The 16,702-nt window shown below is 35.4% G+C and overlaps 1 protein-coding gene across 1 annotated transcript; it reads right to left on the bottom strand.

Annotated features, from left to right (window-relative positions):
* Window positions 1-1,360: 1,360 nt before the first annotated feature.
* On the bottom strand, window positions 1,361-15,368 carry LOC103995524 (UNC93-like protein 3). The gene is made up of 10 exons (XM_009416122.3): window positions 15,098-15,368; window positions 14,842-15,005; window positions 12,802-12,865; window positions 12,606-12,719; window positions 12,385-12,429; window positions 10,933-11,168; window positions 10,768-10,858; window positions 2,995-3,107; window positions 2,766-2,889; window positions 1,361-1,703 (listed from the first exon to the last, which is right to left on the bottom strand). The coding sequence occupies exons 1-10, from the start codon at window positions 15,290-15,292 to the stop codon at window positions 1,521-1,523; spliced, it is 1,329 nt and encodes a 442-aa protein (XP_009414397.2). The 5' UTR covers window positions 15,293-15,368; the 3' UTR covers window positions 1,361-1,520.
* Between the last annotated feature and the right edge of the window lie 1,334 nt (window positions 15,369-16,702).

Raw genomic sequence — 16,702 nt, 5'->3', positions numbered from 1 at the left:
TATTATATACTATGCATTGTTATATACTATATACTTACTCAATTTTTTATCAACCCTATTTCCTCACTCAAATTTTTATCAATCCTTTTTTATCAATTCTAACTCACTTCTTTCAATTTCAAATAGAAATATAAACTTATTCACATGATGTATTGTGAGGATACTATTCTATTTTTTTATGACTAATTAGAGGTCTTGTAAGACTATATTTGACATCTTCCATGAATATTTAACTAACTAGTGAATCAATCTTAGCAAGTTCAAGATTTTCTTTCATTGTAAAATCATTTGTAATATCTTTAATCTTAAAAGAGGATAAATTTATTTTCAAATAACTTGGGACCATGATTTCTTTAATCTTAAAACAATTTAGCAAAAGATTAGTTTTTGGTAGGCTAATTTCCTCTCTCACTTGCTTGTTGTCTCTTGGATGTTGATATTTTTTTTTTCAAAATATAAAAAAGGTACTTGTGCTATGAGTTTACATCTTATTCAAAATCTTAATATCATCAAAATCACTTATCATGGAATGATGGTATTTGGTACATAGCTAATCTATTTATTTAAATACTGAACTAAATGGGAGTCCATTAATTTATCAATAGATAATGTACTTATATCTTTAGCTTCTTTTATATCAGTAAAAATCATATCAAAATTTGAAGATAAACTTTATAAAAAAATTTCTACTACTATTTAATCTTTTAGATTTTCACCATAAAGATCTCATTTGATTCACAAAAAATACTTTTGAGAAGAAAGATTCAAAATCTTTAATTTCGAATTCACGATGAAGAATTTGAAACTTTAAAATTTTTACCTATTTTTACTTTATTTGTACTTTTAAACACACTTCTTAATATTTTTCAAGTATTTGTTGATGTTGATGCTATAGAAGACTTTTATGTATTTCTATATATTCTTATTCATCTGACCTTTTCTTAATTTTAGCAATATCAAGATCGTGTAAATCATACTTAAGAAAATTATTCTCTATCAAATTTCATAATCCTTATGAAATAAATAAAATTATCATCTTCACAGCCCAAAATTAATAATTATCACCTTTAATTATTAATAATTAATAATTATCATCTTTGACACAATATAAAATATATTATTTTTTTGGTTTAAAAAATCCTTGTACGTAAGTATTACATTGTTCAGACCTAAGATCCATCAATTACGTAACATTTTTTTAAGTGATGAACAACGCTACACATTTACCTCAATGCCTAATTACGTGGGTCAGTGATTGGATAACCAACATCTACAAGCCACAATTTAATCCCAATTCAGGATCTCCATCAATTTCAGGATTTCCCTTGTTATTTTAGCATTTTACCACACAAGATCTTGGTGAATTTTAACTGCGTCACATTGAGAACACTGAATCCTACAAGTTGCCCATTGTCACCAGCCCAACATAATTATTTTTACAATCGACAAAACAGTATGTAGACAGTAGAAGGGAACCATGACCTGATGTGGTAAAAGTTGTAAACAGGTCGAACAACACATCAAGATTCAAGATACAAGGATCTTTCAACATGAAGAGTGAGATAAAGGAAACAAAGTAGTGAAAAGCACAGAGCAGCAAGCAACACCAACAGCATCACCTGTAACGCCAAGTGTGGACTCAAGAAAAAGATGACAGCGATGGCAGCGCTTTGCCACACCTTCAGTTGTGCAAAAGCCGATTCCTGTTCAGCATTTTTCAGAAAAGATAAATGTTCTATTCAATGTCTAGTGAGAGAATCCAGGCTATGAATCATCAACAAAATACAGAACCAAAATAAATCAATTTATTCTTCAGTAAAGTTTACATTAGAGAAACAAGATAAAAACCGGAATCAAAATTCGCATCATCACGAACCAAAAAAATTGATAGTTAAACAAGTATCAACATGACAAGATCGCTGAAAGAAGTTTAAGATATGACACAATGGCAGAGAATAATGTAAGGTCACATTTAAATTCTTGATAGTGTGGTTCCATCATTGATGCACTTAATGTGTGAAGGTGTGAAACCTTTGTTCCTGGGAGTCGATCCTTGAGTTAAAATGAATACAATTGATTTTATTACTGGATTATTATCTTTTTCTTCTTTTTCCACTAATCACCATAAAGAAGAATATATTATTTCTGCTTGTCAAAAAACATGATCTATATCAGATTTTGTATTGGAGCTCATACTAAATTCATGAAGTTGTTGGGCATGCAAAAACGCCAGCAAGTTTAAGAACATCTTATTTTAGGAGTAAATCTTTGCAACTTTCCCGTCTGTATAGTCACTAACAGGGAAAAAAGAATTTACTTATCATGTTTAGAAAACATTGAATACATCTTTAAGTGAGGATCTCTGGCACCAAAAGAGATAAATAGAAGATAGAAATTATCTAATATCTTGATCTACTCTGAGAATAAGAATGCCCAACAGTGTAAATAATCACAGATTTTTTATTATCTTTTTCTTCTTTTTCACAAAGCTTTCATTGTATCAAATTCATGAAACAATATGCATAGCATTGTCAAAGATTATTATTATCTAGCTCAAAGCTGCCAAAAACAGAAATCAGATTTAGTTGTCAACAAAACAGTTTAAAAGATATCAAAACAATTGGCCATCGGAAAAGCAATTTGGGGAAAATATAACATACAATAAAATGGAGACTAGCACAAAATATATCATAAGAACAGCAAAATAAAATAGTTAAAAACATATACTAAGACATTCCATTTAGAATGTCACTAGCTTACATTACCTTGTCATGCTTAAAGAGTATTCCAAGTAATGCACCCAGCTGTGTGTTAAACACTCCGTCTCCTACACCCCATATAGCCCCCATGAGAAATGGATATATATAGCCAAGTAGCCCACTTGTTAAGCTGTGATGAAGACAAGGATAACAATATTCAGGGACAGAGTATTAAAGCAACTAGCTACGACTTGACACATAAACTAGAAGACACTACTAGAAGTCACAGTGAAACCTGTAGCCAAGCAGAAGCCAGAGGATGACAATGATCTGAAGCAATGATCCACCAAACACAAGTAAAGTGATAGAACGCAAACCAGAAGTCAGCCGCCCAGCAACCATAGAACACTGAAAATAGTAATTCATATAAGAGGCTGAATCAATCTACATAACCATTTCATGTCATATAAAATATGAAATATACATATAACCAAGTTACTTGACATACATATTTTCCAGATATTATGTAATTAGCTCAAAACCAATAATCAGTAAGAATATATGTCAATTCTTGGCCTAACTTGTTCAAACAATGGTTGAGGGTTTGAGATATCAGAATCTAATGTTGGTACCCAATAGGTCAGCAGAAGTGAAGCACAAGACAGAAGGATGCCTCACAAAAAGGAAAAGAGAAACAAAAACAATATACAAATAAATCAAAGTATGATTAAGTTGACTGTATGCAGCATGCAAATAATTAAATAACAAGAAAATTAGGCAAATTCCCATGAAAAGCCTCTCATTTTCGGCTTTCTCAGTTGGTACCCTTCTTGTTTTTCCCCATCATTGCCCCATATTTTCCAATATCCCAAAAAAGTGCTTAACCAAACAAGCCAAAAGAATGTCCGCCCTTCGCATTGGATTGGTTTACAAGGTGAACTAGTAACTGATCCAGTTATGGTCTTATTTTATAATGATTTTGGCACATCTATAAAAACATTATAACTGATAAATAAATACCCAAGTACAATATAAACCAACTTATCATTAATTGTGGAGTTTCAAATACGTATTCTTATTGGTTTCAGAACAAGGGCATACAAAACACTTGACTTCAAAGTCAATTGCAATATTTTTATCACCTATATAAAAATAAACACTATAAGCCTATACAATATCATTGTAATTGAGGAACAACAACTAAAAATATAACACAGACTAACTTCTCATCCTTCATAGGGTTCCACATAGATATTTTTATAACTTTGGGAGAAAACGTTCAGAAAAACTTGGACTTCTAAGTCAATTATAGCTTTTATAAATAGGGTTACATTGGCACCTCCGAGCAAAGGGTGGAAGGCTGCTGCTTTTGGTTGTCATGTCAAGAGTATTTTTGAGACTAAGGAAAAGGGAGCACCGAAGGGGAAAAACAAAATGGGTATACATCTCAGGAAAAGCCCAACATGAGGGGCTTTCCCCAGGAATTTGCTTGAGAAAATTCACTATTCATGCCACATGAGATCCATCAAGGGAATAATTGATAAAGTAGTTGTTATTTATATCGAATGTTGTCAACATCATATATTATCTTTATAATCAAGAGAGTGGAGTGAAACTTCACTTAACTCATACATGCGATCTTTCCAGTACCATATCAAGGGAAAATTATATATGGAAAATTGAATCAGACCAACTGGAAATTAGTGTAGTGATCTAGTGATAATTCATCTTTAATCCAGGGTATTTAATTTTGTACCGTACCATTCGGTATGGGCAATACATACCGGTCAGCCAACAGACCGACACGTTGTCACGAACGGTCGTCGCGCACTCGCAACAACTTCGTTCAACGAACCGTTCGTCGCTTTTGCATGCTTGTACAAAGACATAGCAGCTTGTTTTGCCTTGGTTTTATGTGTTTTTGCTTGTAAAAATACATGTACGAACAGGTTGTAATGCACAGTGCGACCGCTCGTCGCGCCGGGCCAAAAAGCCCCAAAATGGCTCCGTTTTCGTGTGTCGCGGGCTGTTTTCTGCAGCCCGCTGCAGCGCCCAAAACATCGGCCATCTCAGCACCCTGGAACCCCTCGAGTGGCACAGGGCTGGATGGGGCTTCGGTATATTGTCGAGCGTTGAAAAACTCTTCACAAGTTCGCACGTTAACTTGACGGGAACTTGCTTTCGCGCCCGACACCCGGTGAGCAGTTGTTTGTGGACTTGCAACTGTTCGTTTTACCTTCTAAAATCCTTGTTTTTCTCCTTCCTCTCTTTTCCCCTGTGCACACAAGGTGCTTGCTGAATTGCTTGTAAAGCTTCGCTCTTTGCGAGACATCGAGACTTGTCCGACACTCGTTTTCAATCTAATCAACTTTCTGTTTTACAGGTCCTTCGGGACCTGTATGAGATTGCAATTAGGCTGACCCTTTGCAGATACGTATGTTGCAAGGGCGTCTCATGACTTAGGCAATCCCAGCTAAGTCCGAGAAGTTGGCGCAAGGGTGGTTCGTGACTTAGGCAACTCAAGCTAAGTTCACGTCTTGGCCGCAAGGGTGCCTCGCGACTTAGGCAATTCCAGCTAAATCTGTGACAACGCAGACTGCCTGCTACCGGGCGGTATCAGGTTTTTGGCTCTGTATCGGGCGATACGGGGCTGTACCAAGCGATAACGATTGAAATTTCGATCGTTACCGACCTGTACTGGGCAGTACCATAGATTTCAGCTTTTGATGTTGATTGTTCGAATTTCTTATTAAACCAGGAATTTTTGGTAGCAATTTGACGTAGAACAAGTATTGATGGAGTCTCAAAGAGGATTACCGCAACTCATTGAATTGAAATGAAAGCATAAAGCTGCTGAAATTCTAGAAACAGTACATAAAATTGTCTTAACAATGATTTCAGGAAGATAATATGATGCAAGTCATTGTCCAATACTTCAGATTTATAAATTTAAATATCATTTTCAGCTAAATCATGCAGCAATTATTGCGAGATAATTTTAAGGAAAAATCAGTTTATGATAGGATGAACCATATATTTCAGCTTTTGACGTTGAGTCATTAGTAACTCTTTTTGAATGACTCCATTATTTATAAATTTAAATATCATTTTCAGCTAAAACATGCAACTCTTTTTTTCTATTTTTCAGGTAGCTTTGGAGAGATTTAAGCCTATTTTAGGCATACCACTCAGTACGCCCTGGTATACCGCTCGGTACATCGGTATCATACCGTACCAAGCAAATCTCGATACACTGGTATGGTACGAGATTAAAAACCTTGCTTCAATCATATATTAACTATTTTCTAATAATTTCATCAGGATTTCTATTCACTACTATGATGAAAAGAGTTGAAAAATACAATGAATCTAGGACTTAGTTTAGATGCAAGGCTACTAGTTTAAGTCAAAGAACTGCTTGTTGATAAAGACTCATAATATTGGGTTGCTAGCATTGAACTTCTTATAAAACAATTGCATCTTGATAATGAATGATGTTGACATTAATCAACAAATCTAGCTATAAGTTTTGTGGGAATGACAAGGAACACTATCTTGGACATTGCAACCCTAATTTACAAGAATGTCAACCTCCTCTTGGCCAAATAGAGGGTATCTATTGTATAAGACATCCACAAAGGTTGTTCAAGAACTGATATTGCTTTCCTGAAGGATTGGGAGGCTTCGACAATATATCAAAAGCAAATTCATCAATTTAGTAATTTTATCGATATTTGTCCTCCACTCCCACAGTTGATAATGCCCAAGTTTCTCACACTTAGTATTACTACTAACAAGTCAGTAGGAATACAAATATCATACATATATTATAATGACCTAGCGACATGTTATGTGATATTTATGCTTCATAAACATAATAGATAGCATACTCATGTTAAAAGTTTTCTGAAGTTGAAGTCTTTTAAACATGCTATGCAAAACATTCTTCAAAATACTTTTTGAAAAGACTTTTCAAAGTATATGAGAGTATTGACACCTTTTCTTTAAGTATCTTTTTGTAGCGAAAAGGTGCAGTCCTCAGGATAAATGAGGAGAAAGATGTTAGCGGCCTTGTGTACAAGTTAAGTTACCACAATGAGCATGCATACATTGACTATAAAAGATTTTCGCATTGCATTACACCTTAAGTGTTTCTCAAAGTTTGATTGAGTTTGATCACATTTAACGTAAATGATTTTGAGGTTTAACTATCATGTGTTGTGTAGGATAGTAAATTTATTTATTTATACATGGGTAAAATATTAGATAATTGGGTGACGATAGAAATCAAAATGAAATCTCATATTATAAAGGTAAAATAGATAAGTAAGATTGAGAGACGAACTTAGACCAAAAGATCATCAAATTTTCATCACCCAAATTAGACCCATTTGTATCAGACCTAAAATTTTGTTAAAAATAAATAAGAAAACATAGCCAAAGATGGGCTTTAATGGGTTAAGCACAATCCGTTATGGTAACACAATAAGCAGGACCAAATCTGGAATTTTCTCACCTCCTCATATGTTACTCTTATCCTCATCAATTCACCAGATATGGCAAGCCCCTCCATCACTTTCTCGCTCCTTCCTTCATGGAGATCAAGCTCCCTTGTTCTATGGAAAAAAAAAAAATTCTTCCATTGATATATGGTTTCAACTTAACAGCTTTGTAAACTAATATTTTTGGATGATCTCAAATAACTTAGGTTTCGAACTAATTTCTGACTTTGGGATGCTGTATATTATCAGTTTTGATTATATGACTTCTTGAATTGCTTTAATCCAAGGTCTGTGTATAAAGTTATGGGTTTATCAAAATCAAGTACTTGAAATCCCCTTTTTCTGTTAGAGGGTTCTGTATAAGCTAATTTGAAACTCTTAATGATACAATTAGCTTCTGTGCTTTTGATATGTATTAGAAGAATGCCTTACGGTTTTGTAGGCTTTGGAATTAAGTAAATAGCATTTTTGTTCACCAAGATATGAACCTTGTATCAATAACCAGTTTAAGTAGAACAAAAGAGGTAATAGTCGAATTAGGAGTGTAGTTTAGCCTCCAAATGCTTATGTTTTAAGCTGAAATTTTGTATGCATTTAGTTTTATATATCGCTTGAATTCTTACAAAATTTCATGGTGATATAAGATGGTTTGGTCATAGATAATAGTGAAGCAAGATGCTTCCAAACAACTATGTAGTTGTACGATTGATAACAACTGTTATTTGACTATAGATTGAGTTGTCAGCCAATTGGTGTTGGAATTTAGGAGAAATTCTATCACAATTCTTTTATAAATTATAGTTTATATCAAGGATTGAAATTTCGTATCATACCGGAGTTTCGAGACTCGCTCGATACGGTACGATACTATATACCGAGCAGTATAATTCGGTATACTGCTCGGTATATATAAAACTTAAAAAAAAAACCGACAACCTCGTCACCCTTTTTGGCGCATGGGGAGAAGAAACCTTCTTCTCCCTACACAGGCAGAAAGCCGAGGTGATGTCGCAGAAAAACGAGGCGACGTCGCCTCGTTTACTTATATATATATATATATATATATATATATATATATATATATATATATAAGTAAAAAAAATCTGCCCGCGACGTCTCCTCTTTTCTCCCCACACTGAGAGAAGTCGTCGATAGACGAGGAGGGAGAGTGACGTCGATTTCCAGGTTTTCCTCTCCTTCTCCCTTTTCTTTCTTCCCTCGCTTAACACTACCCTTTTCTCTTTCTTTCTTCTAACTCGGTCACCGTCCGAGGCGGAAACAATCCCAATCGACAGCACCGCCCGATTGCAGGTGGTCCATGTATCGGTCTGCTGATGGACCGGTACATATTGCCCGGTACGGGCGGTATTATTCGAAATTGAAGACTACCGGGCGTTATTATTCAAAATTGAAGATCTTGATTTACGTAACTATAAATGCCCAAGCTTCTTGATTTATGCATATCATGACTATGTGTTCCAAATTTGACATGTTTATAGCTCCCCAGCACATTTGCTCACTAAAAATCATGGTCTCATGGCATCTCAACTTTGAGTCAAATCAGATAAGTATACCTTAATTTACTACAAACCAATAGTCATATGTATTATGTACATTCATATTGTATTTTCAAAGCATATTTTGATTTATATGAATGTCATGAATTGGATATAATATAAAAATATATGAATTATAATGAAAATTTATTGAACACGTGTTGCGATGTGCGGTGTGAGAGTACACGTAGGTGGGATGATGTGTGGCGTGTGAGCTCATGCATACGTTATAACATGTGGCGTGCGAAGTGCACACATATGTTATAACACATGGAATGGGAGTACATGAATGTACTATCATATCATATGCGATGTGCAAGTGCACATATATGTTATGACGTGCAATGTGCTAGTGAACTTCTATACGACGTGCAATGTGCTTGTGCACGTATATTCTTTGATTACTTCTTACATGCAATATAACTTATGCACATAGCATTATGATTTACCCTAGATTAAAGGTTTCCTTTTTTATACATCTATCATATTATGAGATGATACATTGATAAAGAGGTCATAAGAAGATGATTTAAACATGAAATATTTTATGTATATGATTTCCAAATATTACATACATAATATGATGCATACTCACCTAAATAAAATCATAGCTACTAAGTTATAACTCATAATTTATCCTGTTTTACAAGTAAGGACGCTAGTGTCACACCTATGTGATGGATTAGAAGGTAAGCAAATGTGGACCCATGCCAATGTAGATATAAATGAGTTGTCAAACATATTTTTTGTATATAAATTTTAAATGAGATATGCATGTTTGGTTCTTGAGACGTGTTTTAGTTGTAAGCAAGGTTCGTGATTTTGTATCATACCAGCGTTTCGAGCTTTGCTCGGTACAGGCATACCAAGCGATACAATAGGGTGTACCGCTCGATACGTATATATATATATATATATATATATATATATAAGGAGGCGTACGCTGCCTTGGCGACGTCGCCTCCTTTTATTTACATCAGATGAGGAGAAGACCGGTCTTCTCCTCATCTGCAGTGTTCGGCGAAGGCGTCGAAGGCCGCAGATGTCTCTCGCCTTCGACGAAGAACGCGGCAAAGACCGCTAGCATCTCCGACCTTCGACGAAGAAGCCAAGCCATCGCCTCTCCATTACCTTCTGGATCGGGATCATCGAGGGAGGGCGACGACGGATCAGAAGCTTCGAGGTTCTCTCGATTCTTCGAGCGCCTTCTCCCTCTTCAAGGGGAAGATGTTGTCTTTTGTTATTCAAGAGGAAGACATTGTTGCCGATTAGGTTTTCCAAATGAAGAAACAGGGTTTAGTGCAGGCCGGGGGAGGAATTGACTGTGAGTTGTGTGCAGGGGAAGGGGGGAGTTGGGCTTCCACTAATTTGGTTTTATCAAATAGAATCAACACATCTAACTCACAACCGATCATGCAAGCTAGATTTAGTTCAGGGATGCGCCTGAACCACCCAGCGCATTGGCTCAAGCGCACGCCTAGGATGCACCCACTTCTAAGTGCCCTCAGATACCAAGTCCTTGGACCTCGCCTTGTCCAAGTGCCTAAGTTAGCACCCAAGTGCTAATTTCCCTAGTGTCTGTTAGTGATAATACCTGAACTTCATCTAAGATGAGTCAAGCAAACTCAAAGATTCCCCAAAAAAAAAAAAAAGAGTTTCTTTAGTGTAAATCCATTGCAGGTAGGTAATGTGTTACGATGATGAACATAGTAGCATTGTATATAAACAATAATGTTACTAGGTGATTAATTTTCAGAAAGAAATGCTAAATGTTAATGTTCAAACCAATTTGGAGGTCTATGAGAATCAATAAAGTATAGATGTATCTGATAAGAGAGCAGGCTAGTGCATAAGGTTCCCATGAATAGGCAAGAGAACATTAAATATCTTTTATCAAAGTAAATTACCAGAACCAGGAAAAAGGGAAGAATGTTTTTAGAAACAGAAGGATAATTGGTGCTTATATAACAGAGGAAAATCATGCCTAAAACATTTAGTAATGTTGCTTACAGTGGCATCAGCAGCACCATATATTGCCATGGCACCACCCACGCCCGAGACACCTAGTGCTGGTGTTACAATATGCTTTGTAAATTCAGCCCTGAGAACAAGAAAGCATAAGAACGAATAACTCCAACAATATAATTGTTGTTAAAAACAGCATGTAGTGCTTACCATACAAATGCTTGTTGTAAGCCAGAATATGCAATAAGAGGAATAATTAACAGCATTCGTTTGTCAAATAGAGGAGCAACAACAGACTTCAGTATGGATCCAAAGGATGAGTTTGTTGCAAGACTGATTTCTTTGTTGTCTCTTTTCGACAGAAAGCACATCAGAATGATTCCCAGTACCACGCAACAAAGGAAAATAGTAAATAATAGGTTTTTGCCTGTGACAGTGTCTCCTTCCTGCACTAAAAGTGAATACGCTCAATTTTGACACCAATGCCCAAAAGAAGCGAGGGAATTTCTTTATCATGCTTCATAATTATTTAACTATAAGATTAAAAAGCTTTTGCAAAATGATCAAGACAATAACCAAAATGCACAGTTACGAAAGGAAAATAATACTTAAGTTTTTATTTTCTATTTGAACAGCATTTGTTTATATATATATTATAAAGTACAATTAGTAGCAACTGCTAACAAGAATGACCATCATTAGATGAAGTCCAATATTGCCATAAGCAAATGGAACTAAAACCCTCTTACAAGAACTTGTAATTTTTAAGTGTTGAGATTGTAAAAGGAACAAAAGCTCATCGGTAACTAATGAAAGCAGTAACCACTAAAATGAAAAGAACACCAAATTTACCGAACACTCCTACAGTGAAATAATATTTCCCATAATGAAAACCTAAGCATTTTTGCTCTCCTGGCATGGCAGCATGCTTATACCTAGCAGTAGTCATGAACATCGATTTCTAAATATGCTAGACCTAGCCGAAGATCCTATTTCTCCATTTTCTATACCAATAATATTTAAATGAAAACCACTTGACATCAATCTCATTCTATTTTATAGTTATTATCAGCATTTATTATGAACCAATCATCTAATTATTTTGACTCTATATAAGATCATATAAAAGCATTATTTTTATTGACGGAAAATGTTTACAAAGAACACAATTACAAATGGTTCACATACTTCAATTACATAACTGTTCAATTTAGTTGCATCTCTAGACATACAGCAACAGCCAAAATTGATATAGTAGCGTCACATTGCCAATAATTATGCCAACAAGCCTTGTCAACATCAGCTTGCTGCAACTACTTGAAAATTCACACATCAATAATTAAATTCCAAAACTTGGCCAAATGAATCAACCTTGTAATACTCCAAGGTTATCAATTTCTTTGTAAAGTGCATATTAATCCTCTCCAGTTTCACTTGTACCAGATTTTTAGAAATGGCAAAAGGAAAAGAGAACTGCACTAATAAATAATTAAAGTAACAATAACATCCATAAATTCCAATTGGAAAGCAAAAATATAAAGTCCATGCAAAAACCGTAATCATCAAAAAAGTAAAATCAATTTGAACAACAATTTAAATTTTGAGTTGGCAGGCTCTACTATAAGTACGAACTATGAAGATTATGGTATGAAGATAACTGACCTTCCCACCTCGCAACAATGCAAGTGACAATAAATTGCCAATCACCTGCTCAATCAAAAAATAAAATAAAATAAAGTAGGATGACAGTAACAGTAGCATAAGCATTTTTCTCAAATGGAGAAATAAAAGCAATAGGCACTGTTGCATGTTTCTTACAAAGTTACAATATGATAACAAAGGCTCCCTCCTCATAAACGGTTTAGCAAAGGAACTTTTTGTACCTGGTGACTAGCAAACACTCCCCAAAATTCTCCATTGAAGTTACCAACAACAGTCCCTTCATGCAAGTGGCAATCTTTTGCATGGCTATAAGCAGCTAAAGTGAGATATGTTCCCTAGCATTGTATAACCGTTGACTATCAATTCATTTTTCAAATGCAAAAATAAAAAAAAGACTTCGATCTTACAATCACCCACCTGCCCGACCCAGATGATAGATGCAGTAAAGCCTAGATACAGTGATGCTGGGACCATTGTGTACCTATTTGAGTCCAAACAGATAATAAACATGATTAATGAAAGTCCTATTATAAGAATTGTACCAGGCATTAACTTTTATAAATTTTCAACCTTTTTCAGGCTTTTTCCAATACTCAATACATACTGACAACATGATGCTGTGGCCTAGGCCAGGACCCCATGGGTCCGATGCCCGATATTGAAAACCATGATAAAATACTATATGTTAAACAGGCTTTTAGCACAATGCAAGGGCCATCAAGTCATAATTATATATCAGCCGGAAGCTCATTGATTATGATCATACTTCTTTTCCATATAAGAACATGACTCAGTGTTCAAGTTGTTTACTTTATGCTTTATCATTTTTATCCATCAAGAGCTAATTATGTACACCTTGAAGCAAAAGAAATACTGCCATATCCAATCTTCAAAAGCCAACTAAACCCTCTTATAATTTTGACTAGAGATAGAGTTCAAATTGGGTTTAATTCACTCCCATAGTAATTCGCTGCCCCTCAAATCCATCTCTGCGATGTGGTAGGATATCAATTTTGACAAATGCATCTATGAAGTCAAAAAGGATTATTTGCACGTAATATTAAGAAATTGGAGGCTTAGAAAACTTTGCATAACTTTATCATTGTAGAAAATTAAATTTGTTTAAATCCCAGCAAATCAACTTCAAGTTTGAGAGTTGAAATTGCATATTGCACCACAAAGTTTCCATCCTTTTTTTTTTCGGCTCAATAGCAACAAAGTAACCCTTGTTGGGTGATAGGGGCATAAGAAACACCTATGACAACCAATGATAGCTAGGGGCCAAGAGACACATCAGCCAACAACCACTAGGTGGTTCCACCATGTTGTCTCGCGCTACCTCTCATGTCAATCTATCGGAAAAAACCTTTTGACATAGGGCTACTTAGACTAAGAGATTGCGCCTACCCACACATGGAACAGGTAGTCAAATAAACCCTACCATCAATGAGAATCTCCCTAGTCATCTTGATAATTTCCAACTTCCTTTCAGACTACCTTAACCACTTCTCCATCTTCTTTGATTGCTTTCCCACATCTGGTGCTACCATTACCAAGAATAGGCCATCCATTGGAAACCTCATCAAGCAAATTCCATTTATCCCTACCAAGCAACAAACAGCAGATATTTTCACGAAGGGATTTCAAAAACTGGGGATGCTAAATATCTTTGAGCAAACTTGAAAGGGAGTGTTGAGATCTGCTAGATCTGCTATGATTTGATTTATTGAGATCGGATCTACTATGATTTGATTCTCGACATACTACCTTATTTGATGTGATAGACTAGGATATGATTGTTGATTCATTCTTTATTATATTATATTATTTGTCTACATCTACTAGTTGCATATTTCCTAGATTAGCACCTAGATCTATTTAGGTAGTTCCTTTTTTTATTTTCTATGGTCCGACTATATGTACTTTATCCTGTATACAAGAAACACTAAAGAAAAATGCAATTCCCTTCCTACTATTTGCAGGTTCTTTAAGTGGGTTCTATTATATTGTGCAAAAGCGGGTTCTACTATTTGCTTTTACCAAGACAAGCCAATGTTGTCTTTGCCTGAAAATATTATGCACACATCAAGGCCATTGAATTCCTACTACATCCCATTCTCTGAAGCCTTTAAATCCTAGTTATATTGACTAGGTTAAAATAGTCAGCCCATATTTAATGGCTCCATAGCTGAAATTTGTAATATTTACAATCTGCATAACTTACAGCATCCCTAAACTAGGCAAGGTGGTGCAAAACATTTCTTCAATAAAAGATGTTACAGAAACGTAAAAGCAAAGCTATTTCCATGTGTAACACCTCCAAAATATGCAATTAGAATGGTTCTCTCGTATAATGTCATTCCGAGAATAAATTCTGTCCAACGAAATACCGGAAGTGTGAGGGATTACGATGCACGAAATTGGTAAAAACTAAAAACGTCAGAGCAGAATGCACACCATAAGGGCTTCAAATTGGAGGCTATGAACAGCAAGTAGCCACTGGTACCGAGAACGAGGGCCGTCTTTGACCCCAAAGCCCTCACCACAGGAGAGGCCACCACCGCGAAGAAGGTGAAGGACAGGTACAGAATCCCCAACGAGGTTGTCCCCAAATCTTCCTCCTAACCAAATCAAACCCAATAAAATTTCAATCAAGTCACAGAAAGAAACAAGGAAAAAAAAGGGGGGGGAGACCCGGAACAAAAGGGATGACCGTGTTGACGCTGCTTTCCAAGTTCTGGGCGGCCCCATAAGCGGAGAAGATGAGTAAGAAGGCCAAGCTCAAGATGTGAACGTCTCTGGCGTGGTTCCTCGCCGGACGCGCATCGGAAGAAGAAGAAGAAGAGCACGAGCTGACGTCCACCACCAGAGGCGCCGCCTCGTCCTCGGGGGCGGCCCGGGCATCCATGGTGGTTTAGGGAGAAGCCGGACGGTATTCCTAATCGTGGGGTTAGCGATGATTCCAAATGGGATCCCGTTAGTCGATTCCTTTAATGCCGATGGGAGGGGCGCTTTGTTTATTCTAAGGATCTTCCCCAATCTCTCGCTTTAAAAGAAATATTCCGGAAGAGAATCAAACCGTCAAATGCCGGCAGAGCCACTATTGGTGCGTCTTGGCGTTTTAATATCAGCCGTCGCATCAAAACGAGATAGCAGCAATCTGTGGAGGGGATCCGCAAACATAAGTAGAAGGCAAGTGACAGTTCACCTTGCGCAGGCATTAAGGAAAAGAAAGCCATTTGAAACATGAAACCGGCCGCCGGCATTTGGCTCTAATCTGCTCTACATACATAGCTCGAGCCATTGTTAATTTATTATTAGTATCGAACTATATAATATATATATATATATATATATATATATATTATATAACTTTTTCCCAAAAGACAAATTAGATAGGCAAAAACAAAAGTACAAAAGATCCTAGAAGATGTTAAAAGAAAAAGTACAAAAGATCCTAATAGAGTATTTATATGGTTAATTAAATTCCAAATTCTCCAATGAGTCCAATTCGACTTGTATATGTTGCATTCCTTTTTTGCATTACAATATAGATAGATAGATTGATTGATGGTAAACCTATATCCAACAAAAATATAAAACTTTTATTTTATTACAAAATTAATCTTTTTTATAAACTCAGAATAATTATATATTACCTTCTATAATTAATTATAATTTACATCATAATTCTTATATATTAAAAAATAGTATTAAGATTCTTATACTTACGAAGGTGAAATATTTAATTTCAATTTTTCTCGTGTTGTTAACTTTGTCGATAGAAAAATCACACGTGTTAGTACATTTGGGTATAAAAATGATGGATGTTTTAGTCCGATCATAAGAAAGCTTAACATACCTATATTAAGGAGTAAGAGCAGTCCAAATTTCATTGCAACTAACATACCTATATTATTGAGATCACTATTATTAATACATTGGACCACCATTTAAGATTAATCAGACCAAGTAGGGCTAAGTGTCATTTATAAAGACAAGAATCATTGTTAGAGAGATTGACATGATTAGGGCCAAATGTTAGAGACAATGTAGATACATTGTTAGACGAGATTGACTTCTCTTATTGTATATGCAGTTTTTAGAATAATCTTCTTAGTAGCAATAGTTGGTAATTCCCAACATCAGCATGACCCCAATGTTAGCATGACTACCATGTTGTGTTATTCAGCATGAGTATAACCTCAATGTATACATAATAAAAGATTCCCAAGTATATTTTTTTAGAAATATATCCTCTTATAAATTTTAAATAATTTGAATCATCTATTGACCTAAACATCAAACGAGGCTTTTA

The sequence above is a fragment of the Musa acuminata genome, chromosome BXJ3-8, assembly GCF_036884655.1.
Source record: "Musa acuminata AAA Group cultivar baxijiao chromosome BXJ3-8, Cavendish_Baxijiao_AAA, whole genome shotgun sequence".
In the NCBI taxonomy this organism is placed as follows: domain Eukaryota; kingdom Viridiplantae; phylum Streptophyta; class Magnoliopsida; order Zingiberales; family Musaceae; genus Musa; species Musa acuminata.
This window is presented reverse-complemented; position numbering and strand designations above follow the sequence as displayed.